The sequence below is a fragment of the Acartia tonsa genome, chromosome 15 (assembly GCF_053477335.1).
Source record: "Acartia tonsa isolate MP-2025a chromosome 15, ASM5347733v1, whole genome shotgun sequence".
Lineage (NCBI taxonomy): Eukaryota > Metazoa > Arthropoda > Copepoda > Calanoida > Acartiidae > Acartia > Acartia tonsa.
Window position 1 is genome coordinate 24114958 of NC_137274.1, and position 17694 is coordinate 24132651.

The 17694-nt window shown below is 40.1% G+C and overlaps 1 protein-coding gene across 2 annotated transcripts in view; it reads right to left on the minus strand.

The window, feature by feature from the left end:
• LOC145306792 (mitochondrial disaggregase-like) overlaps positions 1 to 17528 on the minus strand; it is a 228707-nt gene extending 211179 nt beyond the window's left edge. The window contains exons 1-4 of one of the 2 annotated variants that reach the window (XM_080149089.1): positions 17435 to 17528; positions 6748 to 6816; positions 4842 to 4883; positions 3355 to 3462 (exon numbers count right to left, since the gene is read on the minus strand). In XM_080149089.1, coding sequence (XP_080005215.1) covers positions 4858 to 4883; positions 6748 to 6816; positions 17435 to 17519 — 180 coding nt within the window. In that variant the 5' untranslated portion in view covers positions 17520 to 17528 and the 3' untranslated portion in view covers positions 3355 to 3462; positions 4842 to 4857. Of the gene's footprint in view, positions 1 to 3354; positions 3463 to 4841; positions 4884 to 6747; positions 6817 to 17434 lie in introns of those variants that run through there. The other variant, XM_080149090.1, reaches the window with a different exon arrangement.
• Positions 17529 to 17694: the final 166 nt, after the last annotated feature.

Sequence of the window (17694 nt, forward strand, 5' to 3'; positions counted from 1 at the left end):
ACACAAAGTAACCCTTTCTAGATTTTTATTTTATTACTAATGGTTAAAACGTTTGTACACTCAACTACATGCACCAACCAATCAATATTCAATAAAAGTCCTAAACTTGTAAAACCAATGAATAAGAAAACGTTATCATAAACACTTATAGTTGTATGTAGCGAAAAAGATCTCGCTAACCTGATATGATACTCCTTTTCAATGAGGATTGACAAATGAAGAGCATGTTTTTAACTATTTATAGAAGGAGGGGGGGAAGGATGTATCGATACTCATTCCCTAGACCCGTAAACAACAGGATTCCACTAGTCCCCAAAGTTTTATAATACCTAGCGGTTCCTTATTTGTTTGCTTAAAAATTTTGGGGACTTAATTGAATTTTTATTGGTTGGTTTATAAAGTTGAGTGTTCAGACGTTTCAACCACTAATTTTACGCAATGGAAGAGGTTATTTGGTGTGTTTCATCATTGGGGATGTACACCACAATTTATCGGCAATTGTCTTATCCCTTTATATCCCTGAATAACAAAGATTCACGGAATTAAAAGGGACACCAAATCGGTCCGGTGGTTAATTAGCAGCTGTGCTTCTAGCATATAAAAACCAAGATATAAAATTAAATAGCCAAAAACCTTCAATCCCCCATTTATATATTTGGAGAACTCAATCGGTTCAGTAGTTATAGATATTTTATGATACAGTCACAAAAAAACCTTACTACTTTATATAATAAGAATGTTTTATATAATTTATATATAATCAATTATTAATTAATATAGAAAGCTGTTTTTGTCAATAAAATTGCCTTTTTTTCACTTGTTAAACGTTGACTAAACAACACACACACACACACACACACACACACACTGCCGGTGTAGTATTACTTCAAGACAGAGCCGCCGTATATCTAAAACCAGGGATCTAAAGGGATAAGACAATGGCCCCTTATTGATGTACATCCCTAATGATAATACACAAAATTATTTCTTATGTAGATTAAAATTAGTGGTTTAAACGTTTAGACACTCAACTTAATTAACTATATTTACCATTTAACTGGAAAATATATTTCATATTTTAAAATTTATTAAAATAATTTATGGTACCTCTGTTATATTGTTTATTTATGATAAGACGATGCAACTTTTGTTTAATTCAAAAATAAAATAATCTTAAAAATCTTCCAAATTTTGTTTAAAAAATGTTTGAAAATTATTTGGTACAAATTTTTGAATTGGTGGATTTTTCAAAAAAAATATTGGAAGATTTTGTTTTGAATAATAAAAGTTGCGACAGTTATTGATGACAAGTGGACAAGCGCAAATGCCGCTGAAACATATATTGTGAAAGTTCTAAAGATAATAATCTTATAGAATTACAACACATTTTAGACAAAATTAGTGCTGTGATTTACATTATTCATTAAATAAAGGGTACCCATTCCGCATACCGTATTATAGACAGCTTCCAGCGGATATTGAAATGAAAAATAATAAAATTAAAACTTGTTTTGTTAGCCCCGAGATGTCAAAGGCCCGGTTTAACAAAACTGGTGTTGATTTTATGATTTTTTTGTATTACTATACACATAATTTTTTCTATATTATTGTGCTCTGTATGATTTTTCAGTATGGCTAGGAACCGATTCTAATCCAGCGGATATTAACCGGTTTGAAAGCACACTGGAAATAACATGAATGCAAGATATTAATAAAAAAAATAAAAACCTATTTTTTTTATTTAGATCGATTTTAACAAATGATTTTTAGGGAGGGAGGGGACATTGTGTTGTAATTAATACATTATCCCCCAAAGTTTAATAATAACATTTTCTTATTCGTTGGCTTAGAAGGTCCAAGAATTTTTGTTGACTTTTGATTGATTTATAAAGTTGATTGTTCAAACTAACTATAACTACCAATTGTAATCTTTACAAGGGGGTAATTTTGAGCATCATCATTGGGAATGTACATAAATTTATTGGCCATTGTCTTATCCCTTTAGATCCTTAGAATTTACAGTCAAATGTCCCCTTTCTCCATAAAATAAGTAGTCGAGCCATTTATCTTAAATACAAGCAGAGAAAATAATGCTTAAGTGTTTTTAGACGGACACACAGACATTTTAAATTATATTGGTCAAATGCTCTAAAGACAATTAACCTTTTGATTGCACGAACCTTTTTTGGAAGTCATAACCATTCAAATATGAAAAAAGACTATCCCAAATGTATCCAGGACCCTTATTAAGTTACTATAAAATGAAGAAATCCATTGGTTTAGTCAATGAGATCTTAGTAGACCTACCAAAAAAACTTTACTACTTTTTAAAAGCTTAGGTATCCTATAATTAGGTGTAAATTGTTTTTAACCTATTTTTAAAAGATATACCTATCAAAATTATTTAACTACATTGGAAATAAGTCACTTCAATTCAAGATTTCTATTATCGGTTTATCCATTTTATTTCCATATAACAAAGTAATGTTTTTTTATTGAATTAATATAAAGTGAATTATATAAAAATTTTCTGTAAGCAACAATTTTACCCAAAACTAATATACCCTTTTGCTCTGACAAAAATGTCCCAAGCAACAGTAGAAATTAATTTTTAAATTCCCCCAAAAAAGTTCATTGGAGTCTAATTCTACAGGTGTCCTAGTATATTTTTGACACCCCATTCAAAAATAGGTTAAAAACAGTTTAATTGGTAACCATCCAATCACAACTAACAGTTGGTCTTTATCAAATTAAAACTTTGCATTATGTAGGATTGTAAGGTAGGATTTATAAAAGAGAGCATCTGTATAATCATTACCAGAAATAAAGCCATGCAGATTTTTTTTCACCTTTTTGCCAACTTTTTTTGTATGATATCTTTATGATATTTATCCTAGAACAACAATCTTCATGATCAAGTCCTAAAATGTGAGTATGTCATTAAACAGTATCATGTATTGAATATTTTTCATCTCATTTAATAATAAAAAGTAATATTCTGCTTATTAAGTTCTGACAATCAACAAGTGGTTATGCCCATATGACATAACCTCTGTCTTTAGAGCTTTGCTTTTATGTATATTTTCATCCTAGTTATAATAGGATAGAAATGACAATTCAGCATTAGGATACCTGAAATATAATAACCAACATCTAACAAATCATATTAAGAGTCAAGGATTGATAATATCCATAAAACCTTTTAGAACATATAAAGCATCTTTTTAAGACTTGAATTAAAATATCTCATTCAGACTTGTAACTGACAGACAAAGTAAATTAAAAGAAGCTAAGCCAGTAAACAAAATTAAAATTAAAAGTAAAAAAAACTTTAAAGTCTAAATATTCTTATTTTGAAAATCATGAATCATACAATAATTAATTTTTATATAAAAAGGCACAGTATTTTAAAATAATAAAGCATTGTAGGTCATCATTCTGTTCACCCAAAGGAGTTCTGTTCTGAAATAATTGTTATATTAATTAATCAAAATTATATTGGAATTAATAACAGATATTAGACATAAACAGATAAACTTGAAAAAATCATAGATAGATATAGAAAAGCTAAAAATTTGAAGGAAATTTTTTTTTGTCTGTTGATTGTGAGTTTTAAATTAGATAATTTGAGATAGACAGATGAGCAAATATATATAGAAAGATATGTTTATATTTATAAAATTATATATGTAGATAGAAAGATAAATATCTTCTGCCATATACTTAAATTACATATTTAGAATAAGGAATTATATTCTGTATAGTTTATAAGATAATAAGCTTAAGTACAAATAGCAATTACTAGATGTATATACAGAGAATGAATAAATAGACATACAGGGTGAGTCAGAAAAACTGAGTTTTTCAATTTTCAGAAACAACCAGAAGGAATACAGAAAAAACAATTATATGTCCTTGTTCTCTGTACAAAAGCACATCAAACTTGTAAAAGGTGTTTTCATTATCTCTAAAAATGTGGCCTCTATGATAGGTGTATGGTGTCAAAAAATGCCTTGTGTGAAAAATGTTGATCAAGAAAAATTAAAATAACTCATCTATTTTGTATAAAAAAATCTTAAAATTTCAATATTTATTTAGAAAAAAGTCTAAGAAAAGTACTTTAATGAGTTTTAAAGGTGAAATGCTTTTTGGCTCCTCACAAAAGCATTTTTAGAATACTGCAATTTGTCATTTTTTTTTATTTCTTGATTGTGATGCATGTGGTTTAAAAAAATCTTCTATAATAACGTAGCTTATAGTAAAAAGAAAAAAAACCTTTTTATTTGACAAAAAAATCTCTTAAGATAAAAAAAGTTATCAAGGTTAGAATTATTAAATAAAAATGCCTTTTAGAAACCCTACCCTATTAAATGAAGTTATTATGATGGATTATAACACACAAGTATAATTTGTCAAAAGGGGGCGGAGATTTTGAAGATTAAATCCAGTCTTGCACCAAATATAGAGGAAATTCAGGGGGAGGGGGGAGGAATGAAATATTTCCGGTCATGAGCTGGTTTTCGGGTTATGGGGTGGTTAAATCTTAACAATAGATTACAAAAAAACGTTTGATTTATAATGTGATAATTTAATATAAATTGTATTTTTAAGATGTTAAATATTTACAATCTTTATAATATTTACAAAACTCAGTTTTTTCTGACTCACCCTGTATATATAGGTAAGTTGGTATAAAAAAATTAAAGGACTCCTTAAGTTTAACTTATTTCAAAAGGAGAGATCTGTGCTCCCTATTCACTTTGAGGGAAAGCATTGAAATATATTTATAACTTTTTTGTTCTTTGTTCTTATTATCACAATGATCTATTTAATTGTTTTACCTTGTTGTAAGTAAGACTAACACGTAAGGTTACACTTTCCTCCTGAAAAAAAATCATTTTTAAACCATTCAGATTTTTTTAATGATTTGCTAGCTTTGTGCATAAAAGGGATTTGTTTTTTAATAGGATCTTATTTCTTTAAGTGTTAATTAATTCATATACAGATTGACCCTCAAAAAAGTAGTTTTTAGCATCTGCGGCCCATGTTTCTCAATGAATTATTAAAAAAATTACATGTTCTTTTGTCTATAGATTTCCACATAAGTAGATATAAAAATATTTTTTTACATCAGTTAACAGCTGAGATTTTTAGAGCTAAAGTTTTGAAAAAGTGAAAGTTTTTATTAAACCGAGGTTAAAAAAAATGATTTTTTTAATAATTACTCAACAGAATTTTAAAAGTAAGGTGTCGAATTAAAGATCTTACTATTTTTGTTCATAATGGCCATTTTCTTCTTTTATTTTGTTGCGTTTTAGTACCTTAAAACCGACTTAATTATTTTTTTAAAAAACTTAAATTACTTAAAAAATAAGAGGTCTACAAAAAAAACGATTGCATATCTGAATTCTATGAAAAATTTTACATTTACTACTTACTAAAAGCACCGGCTAGCTATCTTAAATAAAAAGCAAAAAATTTCCTAAATTTTTACCTAAACTTGTTTAGTAGTTAAAGGGATCTTAAAGGACGAATCAAAAACCTAACAACTTTATCCCCTTACAGTCGGGCCCCTTGCCGCACCTTAATCGGTCAGGGGGGGGGCGTTCAACGCCCCCCCTATTATCTCAGTACCTATTAGAGCTAGAGGGCTAAAAATTTTGTGAAAGTCCCCTGTATGATAATGAATTTCCGACCCTAATTAAAACAAAGTAAATTTACGCTTCCTTCACCCTTTTATTTGACAACCTTTGATTTTAGGTCCTTTTTCACTCAAAAATTTCAAATGGCTGTAATTTTCTTATTTTTGGAGATAGAAGAACAATTTTTTCACAGAAAAGGTTTATCTTTATGTAAATTTTATATTAGAAATATCAAAACATAAATTTCAGCAGCTGCAGCTGTACTTGGCAGCTGCCAGCCACGGCAGTTAGCGGTCGGCGGGAAAACAGCGGCAAATCTTTATGAAATTTTAATACGGTATGTAAACATGTACGAAAAGATTAAGTTTAAAATTTGAAGTCTCTAAGTCAAAAATTGTGGTCACAGGAGCCTTTTAAAGATTTCTGGAGACCTGGAGGATCAGGACCTGCAGGATTATACCTGGAACCTGAAATTAACTTAAACGCCCCCCCCCCCACACCCCAACCGTTAAGAGTTATATGATAATAAGAAGAAATAAGCTAATGAAAATAATAATTTTCATTCTAATTTATACAAAAATATATATTATTAAAGGGTATTAGATATTAAAGTACAAAGTCTGGTAGTTTTACATAACTCTGAAAAAATGAAAAAAAAAAAATGCTTGAAACAGTTTCTTTACAACCTCAAGTAATTATTATTTTTCTATCAATTTTATGGTTTCCATATATAGAAAACTTACAATTTTGAATATATTTTCATATTTCATAAATTTTCCATGAAATAGAAAGATATTTCAAAACTAATTAATTGGGCTTGTGAAGAAATCGTTTCAGCAGCTTATGTCAAAAAAGGTCTGTTTATATTTTTGACAGAGTTATAGGCAAATTCATGTAATGTTCTAATTGAACATATAAAAGACTAACAGCCTTTAATACAAGAATAAAGCTATAAAATATAGTAAACTTAAATATCATAGTTTTTGTATTTTTTTTTACTCTTCATCCAAAGATTTACTTAAAATAATAGAAAGAATTCATTAAAAGCCAAATGAAATGATAGGATAGCTATACTTATAAGTATAGAATTATTGTATAAGCTTACCATGTTCTCTAAGTATTTCTGCTATTTCTTCATTTCTATTAGGGTGAGTACAATCTAGAGCTGTCCAACCTATGATATTTATTATTATTTAATGTATAGATAATTACCCTATGAACATTGTTTATCACATGTGCGTACAGTCATAATGTCATTAGAATATTTCTAATATTGTTGATATGTCATAATATTGCATAGTTTTAGAGAGAGAGAGAGAGATAGAGAGAGAGAGAGAGAGAGAGAGAGAGAGAGAGAGAGAGAGAGAGAGAGAGAGAGAGAGAGAGAGAGAGAGAGAGAAGGAGAAAGAGGGAGAGAGAGAGAGAGAGAAAGAGAGAGAGGGGAGGAGGGAGAGACATAGAAAGGGAGAGGAAGAGTGAGAGAGAGTGCAACTATTAATCTATTAATAATACAAAATTAATTCAAATTTTAAGAAATACATTCATGAGTTTTTAATGTATAATACAAAGTCGCATGATCTTGGTATTCACTGAACCAATTGGATTCTACTCTTCAGGGAATATATAAGATGGCCCTGTGATGGTTTCAGGCTATTTTCTTGTGTGTGAGCAGGACACCCCCAACCCCCCCTAAATAACAAAAAAATTCCCTTTACATCTTTTTTGCTGATGCATGTAACAAAGGGATTGGTGCCTCACCACCACTTTTTTTCTTTAAAATTTTCTCTTGTGGCAAAGCCCCTAGAGGCTAGGGGCGAAGCCGCTAGTTCATTATAAAGAAAGATAAATGAATAGAGAGATATAACCACTGAACCGATCGGGTTCTCCTTATCAGGGTAGCTTCTCATAGGTCCCAGGAAGGCTCATAACTATTTTCTTGGGGGGTGGGACACCCTCAACCCCCCAAAAAAATGAAAATCCCCCCCAAAAAACAATTCCCCCCCCCAAAATTTTTTTTCTTTTTCTTTTAAAATCTAAAGTAAGAAATTGGGTTATTAAATTGGACTCTCTACTCCTCAAGTGCCCCTAGAGGCCTCTAGGGGGGTAGCCGCTAGTAAAGAGATAAATAGATAGATAATTAAACAGTTAAATTAGAACTATTAATAAAAAGATAAGAAGATAATACTTAATAAGTACATTTGTGTGTTTGTAATTCTTTATAAAGAAAGATAAATTGATAGAAAGATATATATGTGGTAGGGGTGAAGCAGTTCAACCCTACTGAGCGAGTTCGATTCAAACGAGCCCCTAGCCTTGAAGATTCTATTAATAAATAACTAAAAGTAGTTATTGCTAAAGAGATATATTTTGAACTGATTCATTACAATAGATATACAGGTTTATATAGCAAATAGAAGTATAATAATAGATTATAATATCAGTACCCAAACATGACATGTGTCTAGTTCTTGGAGATATGAATGCTAAAGTAGGAACTGACAGGACTGGAGTGGAAAATGCAATGGGACACTTTGGCATAGGTACAAGAAATGAAAATGGAGAACTTTTACTTGAATTCTGTTTAAATAATGATATGGTCGTAGGAGGTACATTATTCCAACACAAAAACATTCACAAATATACCTGGACAACACCTGATGGACAAACAAGAAACATGATTGACCATATTATGATCAATAGAAAATGGGTCAAGTCAATGCAAGACTGTAGGAGCTATAGAGGAGCCGACATATTCAGTGACCATGAACTAGTTGTCAGTAAGATTAAATTAAGCTGAAGCGTACTGGCCATGATAAAAAGAGTGAGATTGGTAGACAATATGATTCTTCAAGATTAAAGGACCCAGTGATAAAGAATGAATTTGTCTTAAAACTCAGAAATAGATTTCAAGTCTTAGAGGACCTAAGTGACGAGACTGAGATCACATGGACTTCAATTAAAGAAAACTTTCAATCTACTGCTAAGGAAATCCTAGGACACAAGAAACCAGAGAAAAAGGACTGGATCTCTGAAGAAACATGGAACAAAATAGAAGAGAGAAAGAAGCTTAAAAACAAAATTCATAATGCTCAACATTTGGCTGACATGGGCAATTTAAGAGCTGAATATACTGCTAAAGACAAAGAAGTCAAAAAGCGCACAAGGAAAGACAAGAGAGATTACATTGACAATATGGCTGAAAAGGCCCAGAGGGCAGCTGACTTCGGTAACATGAAAACAGTATACAACATAACCAAGCAATTAAGTGGCAAATATAACAAAAAGAGTGGTGAAACTATCAAGGCTAAAGATGGTAAATTACTCACTACAGAAAAAGAAGTTGCTGAAAGGTGGAAATCGCATTTTGAAGAAGTGTTGAACAGACCTGAACCTGAAATTACTGCTGAACCAGAACCAGGACATGAAATAGACATAGACACAAGACCACCAACTATTCAAGAAGTTAAAGCTGCTATACATAGTCTAAAGAATGACAAAGCACCTGGACCTGACTTGATAACTGCCGAAATGCTTAAGGCAGACATAGATCTTTCTGCTAGGACTCTGACTGATCTCTTTGATAAAATTTGGAGACAAGAAAAGATACCAACTGACTGGTCTAAAGGTATTATCATAAAATTACCTAAGAAGGGAGATTTGAACAATTGTGATAATTGGAGAGGAATTATGCTGCTTTCTATCCCAAGCAAGGTCCTATGTAAAGTTATTTTAAACAGAATTGATGAGAAAATTGACAATAAACTAAGAGAAGAACAAGCTGGATTCCGTGCTGGAAGAGGCTGTGTTGACCAAATTTTCACCCTTAGGACAGTTATTGAACAATGTGTTGAATTTAACAAGCCACTCCATGTAAATTTTGTTGATTTCTCTAAGGCCTTTGACTCCATACACAGACAAACACTCTGGAAAATACTAAGAAGTTATGGTATACCTGAAAAGATGATAATTATGATAACTAAATTTTATGACAACTTCCAAGCCTGTGTTTCAGTTGGAAACAATAAGACATCTGATTTCTTTAAAATAAGCACTGGAGTTAGACAGGCATGCATTTTATCACCTATTCTATTTATATTGGTCATTGACTGGGTGATGAAGAAAACCACAGAGGACAAAAAACGTGGTCTCCAGCTGGGCATACTAGGACACCTAGAAGATCTGGACTTTGCTGATGACCTGGCACTGATTTCAGAAACAATTAAACATCTACAAGCTAAGACAGATAGACTAGTAAAATACGCAGGACAAGTCGGGCTCTTTGTTAATGTCAAGAAGACTGAAATTATGAATATACCTACAAACCCTGATCAAACTATAACAATAAATGGTGAACAATTGAAACAAAGCAACAAATTCACCTATTTGGGGAGTGTTATCAGCAGTGAAAATGGCTCAAAAGCTGATGTTAAAACCAGGATTGATAAGGCTAGGGTTGCTTTCAACAGTCTACACAACGTTTGGAATTCAAAGAAACTTGCTCTGAAAACAAAAATCAGACTTTACAACAGTAATGTGAAATCAGTTCTTCTTTATGGAGCTGAATGCTGGAGAACTGTGAAAACTGAATCAAATCAACTTAATGCATTTCACAATAGCTGCCTAAGAAGAATTTGCAAAATATTCTGGCCAAACAAAATATCAAACATTGAGCTGTATGCTAAGACCAAGTGCAATAGTATTGAAGCAGAAGTGAAATTTAAAAGACTAAGGTGGCTAGGACATGTGCTTAGAATGGAACAAAATAGGTTTCCAAAAAAGTGCTTAAAATGGAACCCCACCACTGGTAAACGTAAACGGGGACAACCAAAAATGACCTGGCGTCGGAGCACTGAAAAGGACCTCTTTAATTTGGAATTAACATGGGGAGAAGCTGAAGCACTTGCCAAAAAAGGAATTCATGGAGGAGCAGGGTGGCCGTATTCTCTGGACTCCACAGTCCAAAAGAGAGACGCGCCTGAACTGAACTGAATAGATTATGAGGGGGTAGCTGGTGAGTGGTTCCTTTGAGCTGGGGCTGTGTCCACAGGCGCAAAGGTAGGAGGGAATGCTGCCTCCTTGGGGTGGCAGGTGATGGCAGAGGAAAGGTAAGGTCCGGTTGCGGAAAGGGGAAGGGGGGGTAATCCCCTCCCCATGCCCAGGTGGCCATTGTATTCCATAACAATGGGTTGGGTGACCGCTTATCAAAATGACCGTCTTTTGAAAGCATATCTAAAGGTGATGGGTGGAGTTTTAACATCTGCATTTGCCGGAAGTCCCAGAGCGTAGTATACTCTAAAAAAGGCTTGTCCGTATGATGCCGTCTACCACAACCTCCCCTTCAAGGGCTGTGGGACCATCGGGACATCAGGCCTTGAACCATGATGGGCGGCAGACTCTCCCTGGGGCACAGCACGGTGTAGAACAGCTCGGGCTACACAGGCCCCTTGGGAAACTCGTTGCTCGGTCTGGCTGTGGTTGGTAATCTGCATGGTCAATTCCCGGTTGGCTCATAGCTGAGGGTTGGTGACAGTCAAGCCCCCGGCGCTGGAAGTTAGGCCTCATATGGCGAACTATTTCTGTCTCAGCTGGCAGTTTGACATGGAGGCCCAAGCTTACTCTGGAGGCCCCTAGAGGGGAGACCGTGATGGGAGTTGGCGCATAGAGCTCCAGGGGTGCGCCCGCCTTGTCCAGGTTACTGGAGGCCTTGGCTCCAACCCTGGTGGGTATAGCTGTCATCTGGAGGTGGCACATTGCATTGGCGTCATCCTCAGGGGCCGCAACTTCCATCTCAGTGGCTGCTTCTCGTCCTGGGGACTCGCTGTTGGCTGGCAGAGGCTCTATGTCGGCATCTGGGTTCCATATCGCATCGGTGGGTAGCGCCGGAGGGACTGTTCCCAGTTCTGCAGGTTGGCTGGTCAGGTTCTCTTCTTCTCCTTCAGGGTGGTTGGTCCGGTCCTCAGGTATCTCAAATTCTAGTTCGTCCGTGGGATTACATATGGCGCCAGTTGGCGGCGCAGGCGCAGGCCCAGACTGCTCTCCTCCTTCTGTAGGGTTGCTGGTCAGACTCCTGTCCACAGCTGGCGGTGGCAGGACAGTGACTTCGGCTGGTTGGTACAGGGGCAGTTGGTCCATGGTTCCAGGTTGACTGCTAGCTGGTAAGGTTGCCGCAACCGTTCCACCATTGGACCAGGAGTATCCAGCTTCCAGGGTCTCGGACAATGCTGGCGGGTGGTTGTGGCAGTTTGGCGGCCACCTTGTCTTCCCTAGGGTTGTTGTGGACAGGGGCAGGTAGGAGACTGGCAGTTAGATCTTCAGTGTAGGGGTAGGCCAGTTCTCTGTGTCGGGGATCAGCGCCGGTCTGGAGGTCCGGCGGGGGTCTGGCCGGTATCTGGGCAGACAGCTCCCCAGTTATTGCTGTGAGGGGACTAAAGGTATCGCATCCTGAGCTCTCTCCCCTAGCCGGGAGGTGATCTGGCACTCTGTCTCCCTCTGGGCTAGGACAAGGTCTTTGGCCGTTGGGCTCGTTACTGGGTGCATCTCCTCTCTCTCCCCAGGCGGCTTCTTCAAGTTTGCTGAAAGTGGCTGATGTTGGTATTCCTGGTTCCCACACATCCTCAGCTGGAGGCGTAGGTTTTGGAAGGTCTCCCCTGGCTGGCAAGTTCTTCTTGTCTGGCCTTGGACAGGGGTGTCTGGCTAGAGGTGACCACTCGTTGGCAGTTGAGGGTAGACTTGGTGAATCCTTCCCAGGAACAGGCAGGTTGGTCGCTACTGGGTCTGTGCAGAGGCAGGTGGCCAGTCGTCTCACAGGGGCCTCTAGGCCTCTTGGGGAGTGGTGTTCTGCTATCCCCTTGCACCTCTGACCCAGTCCACAGCTGGGGGTGGTGGCTACAGCTAAAGTCTCCTTCGGTTCATCTGGCTGGGGCCCCAGCGTCCCAGCAGGGTCTCCGACTTCCAACAGAGCCCCGTTGGTTGGTTTCCTGGGGGCAATGGTGGTCACTTTTTCTCTTGGCTCGTACGGTAGGTCTGGTCTCTCCGTGGCGTCAACATTCGTTGCCCTTCTCCTCTCCTTGGTGGTGACATGGGTCAGGGCAGGTTGAGATGCTGCAATGGCCGGCAGCTGCTTGGGGCTGGCCTGGTGCTCAACCTCTGGCCCGTCCTGGGGGTCTGGTACATCTCTTGTAGGCAACCAATTCTCTGGCATGGGTTAGAACCCCCTGAGCCTTGGTCAGGGGATCTTCTGGGTTTCTGTGATGGTGCCGGATATGGCAACGGGCTGGATGCCTGGACTCTCCTACGCTGGCATATACCCCCGCTGCTGTACTCAATCGCTGACTTTCAAATCTGGGTGAACATTTGTAAGAATATTGAGAGATGTAGGGGTAAGAGCCAGGTACAACCACTCAACATTAACAATAGGATGATCGGCAGCCAGGCGGTGGTCATTGATGCCAGGAGGTTGAGGGTCCCAAGCTGGCCATCCCTGACTTCTTGCTGCATGGTGGGATGTCTCGTTTGCCCAAGGCAGGCGATAAGCTGGGCCAGGGGACCAGGTAGTGGCAGGTCCGAGTGAAAGGGCATGGTTGCAACGGGGCCTCCAGGGGCAACCCTACCGTACGGGGTTGATGTTACAGGTAGCTTCCCTGGCGGGCAGTCCTGAGGCTTGTGGTAGGGGTCCTCCCCAGGCCTTGATCCTGTGGGGGCCTGGACTCTCCTCAGGGGGGTTGGCTCCCCCTTACTCCTAGTGCCGGGTGATGGCCTCTTCCTACGGCCCTGGGCTGTATCAGGCTGAAGCTTCCATCCTCCTGGGTTAAAAGGGTAATTGATGTCCTGGCATTGTTCTGGAGCGCTTGGTCCCTCCATCTTGAGCATGGGGCTGTCTCCCAGAATTCAGTCTTGTCCAGCTCCAGGTCCGCCTGGAGTCCTACAGGTTCTCCCCTGGCATGTAGACGTTGGGGTAGATTGGTGGAATCATCATAACATCAGGCTTGACTAGCTTCCTAGCCACAGGGAGGCCAGCATCCAGTGGGAGGTAGTGCTCCCCAAACTGCTGCGCTGGGACAGCCAAGCGGATTGCGGCCTGAAGGTGTCGGCCAAGTAGCTGGACGGAGACCATTGTGAGGCTGCAGGCCGGTAGGGTGACTTGCTTGGCCGTGATCAGCGGGGCCGCGTGCCTGTTCAAGGGGAACACGGTGTTCAAGGTGTGCGTAGCTGGCCGTGACTTGACGGGCTCGGCTTGGTAGGAGCACTCGGGGATGGATCCAGGAGGACACGGTTGGCTGTTGATGACAGTATCCTCAGTCAGGGAGGCTTCTGGGAGGCAATCGGTCTCCGGGAAGGCTGTTGGTGATTCTACTGCGGCCGTGTCTGGTACAGGTAGAAGGGTCCCAGCCGACAGGTTGGTTCCCTTGCTGGGGGTGAGGGCCGTGTCCACCTGGTGGGTTCCGCTCTCACCGACATGAGATGAGTCTGGGTTCAGGCCCGGCAGCGGCTCCTTGTGGCTCGGTTCATGTTCCGTGTCGTCACGGGTGGCCGACCGTAATTGGATGGGCTCGGCACTGGGAACATCTGGCTGTGACTTGGCAGGCTCAGGCTTGGTGGTGGCCAGCCACGACTTGACGGGCCTGGCCCCCCCTAAGACCCCCCCTAAGCTCAGTGGGCGCAAGAGATTCCTGACCACAGTCACGCGGTACAAATGGAGGATGAGCGAATGGCTCACCGCCATATAGAGCTCGCTTAGTTCGCCAATTACCTGGAGGGGCTGCCCCCTTTCATTGGCAGTTATGATACGCGTACGTGTTGGAATCAGTAGCTTCTGCACGCCCATTGCGTACATGAGGGACTCGGAAATTACTGCAGACCCAGGCATACGGTTGCTGGGATCTATCATTTCGTTGACCTGCACGTGCTGGGCAGGGTCGTGAGTGGGGAACCGCACCCTGATGTGGAAGGGTAAATCCTGGCCACTAGACAGGGGGTTCTTGCATTCCGCTGGCGTCACGAGGAATTTCGGCGGCGGCCGGGCCGCATCTATGATGCCCTCTCTTACCATGGTGGGGGCACAGAGCTCTAGAAGCTGATTCTTGAAGTGGTGGCAGCAGGGAATGCCCGTCCTGCAAGCGCCGTTAGTTTGTGTCCTGGGCTGGTTCCAGCGACACAGTTGGGTTTAGAAGCAGCGGCGGCAGGGAATACCCGTCCTGCAAGCGCCGTTGGTTTGTATCTGGAGTGGTGGTGGCAGGGAATGTCCCGTCCTGCAGCGCCGTGGGTTCGAATCTAGAGTGGTGGCGGCAGGGAATGTCCCGTCCTGCAGTGCCGTGGGTTCGAATCTGGAGTGATGGTGGCAGGGAATACCCGTCTTGCAAGCGCCGTGGGTTCGAATCTAGAGTGGTGGCGGCAGGGAATGTCCCGTCCTGCAGCGCCGTGGGTTCGGATCCTGCTATCCGTCGCAGGTGGTAGGCCTTACTTGTGTGCTGGAGCTTCGCAGCCACACATTGCCTTCTCAGGGAGACCAGCTACACAGCTGTCCGTCTCGTAGGTTTGGCCTGGGTGTCCTGGGGCTTGTCCTAGCCGACACGTTGCCAGTTCGCAGCTATTTGGCCGGCTTCGGCCAGTCAGTGGGCATGTTTCAGCCGTCTAACGCACAATTCTCCGTTAGAATTTGCCTCTCTCTGCGGTTCTCCGTTAGATTTCCCCCCTCTCCGTGGTTCTCCATTAGATTTCGCCGCTCTCCACAGCAATGATTTCGCCGCTCTCCGCGGTTTTCTGTTAGATTTTGCTGCTCTCCGCAGCTCTGGAGGCTCGCCTGGTCTCGTAGATTCTCGTAGGGGAAGACCAGCTATGCAGCACTCTGTCTCATAGGTCTGGCCTACTCGTGCCCTGGGGCTTGTTCCCAGCTGCACGTGCCAAATTAGAACCTGCTCTAAACGTATGGGCTAACACTTCCAATCACCGCGGCAGTGCCCCTATCGCAGCTACCCAGCGGTGTGGCAAATGCTGTACTAAGTGGTGTACAATTCCCCAGTAATTGTGGAAAAGTTTGTGGACAACACTTCCAACACTGCGGTATCACCCCAATTGTGACTACCCAACAGTGTGGCAAATGATGGACACCTCTGTGATGCAATACTTATGCTCCTTCCTAAGCACAGTTGTTACACCCAGCAGAGGGTGCCCCACACTTCCGACAATGCATTCATATGCTCCTTCCTAAGCGTAATTGCAAAACATTGCGGCAAATGTGGTCGTTTCTATTGAAGACTCCCCTCTAGGTTGTTTCTCGCAGGAGGCGACTGCAACTATGCTAGCATTCTCCCTGCTTTAAGGAGTGTCGGCTAGTGTAACTGTTTGGGAACGAGGCTTTCAGCTACAGCTGCGTCTGGACCTTTAGTCCGTTGATACTCGCAGGAGGCGACTACAACTATGCTAGCATTCTCCAAGCTTTTAGGAGTGTCAGCTAGTGTAACTGCTCGGGGATGAGGCTTTCAGCTACAGTTGTGTCTAGACCTTTGGTCCTTTGAGCCCTAGAATCAGGTTGTCAGACACTTATCAAACCCGCAAAATTTGCGGAAGTGCCCCATTGGTGGGTCCTACCTTTGCTGGCCTAGACGCTAAGGCGTTCAGCAAGCGTAGGATGAATCCGCAAAGCGGCTTGGACGTTCACTAAGGGTGCCGTGTGGTGCGTTCAGCAGGCAAAAATTTACCCGCAGTAGGTAAAAATACCTACGTGGTGCGTTCAAAAATGAAGAAAAAGTGGCCTAAAAAGGCCGTCTCTTGGGTCAGTTGGCTTCTTGGAGTCTTGTTGGATGTCAGTTGACTGTCCCCTTACTTGCAAAAGGGTCCAATCTCTCGGCCAGGAGTGCTTCTAAGGTTGTCAGTTGACTCTCCCCTTACTTGCAAAAGGGTCCAATCTCTCGGCCAGAGATAGAATCGGCTAGTTTTAGCAGGGCTCGATTGAAACACGCTGACACCAAATTGTGGTAGGGGTGAAGCAGTTCAACCCTACTGAGCGAGTTTGATTCAAATGAGCCCCTAGCCTTGAAGATTCTATCAATAAATAACTAAAAGTAGTTATTGCTAAAGAGATATATTTTGAACTGATTCATTACAATAGATATACAGGTTTATATAGCAAATAGAAGTATAATAATAGATTATGAGGGGGTAGCTGGTGAGGGGTTCCTTTGAGCTGGGGCTGTGTCCACAGGCGCAAAGGTAGGAGGGAATGCTGCCTCCTTGGGGTGGCAGGTGATGGCAGAGGAAAGGTAAGGTCTGGTTGCGGAAAGGGGAAGGGGGGGTAATCCCCTCCCCATGCCCAGGTGGCCATTGTATTCCATAACAATGGGTTGGGTGACCGCTTATCAAAATGACCGTCTTTTGATAGCATATCTAAAGGTGATGGGTGGAGTTTTAACATCTGCATTTGCCGGGAGTCCCAGAGCGTAGTATACTCTAGAAAAGGCTTGTCCGTATGATGCCGTCTACCACATATACATACAGAAAGATAATTAAACAGTTCAATAGCAATTCGAACTATTAATGAATAGATAAAAAGATAATACTTATTACAACTTCAATATTTACATGAAATATTAAAGATACAATATATGGTATAATAAAACCTAGTTCACAAAAGGCCTAAAGAAGCTTTAGGTAGACCAATTCCAAAAAGGCATTTGTTAATTGAATATTAGATACATTATAAATTCTTTAGTTTAGAGTAGAGTTATAGATATAGAGAAAGATATGAAATAAATTAAAGATACAAATATATGGTATAATAATATTATGTAACTAACCCTTATCATCTTTATGGTTGATATCTGCTCCATGATCTAGAAGTATCCTTACTGTTTCTCTATTTCCATTGTATGCTGCCCTCATAAGACTTGTCCTTCCTAAATACAAATATATTAGATACATTATATATTATTTAGTTTAGAGTAGAGTTATAGATATACAGAAAGATTTATGTGGAGAGATAGATAGATATATATAGTTAAATATGCAAACATGCACAAAACAATTTGTAATGTCTGAATAAATATGTAAATTCATA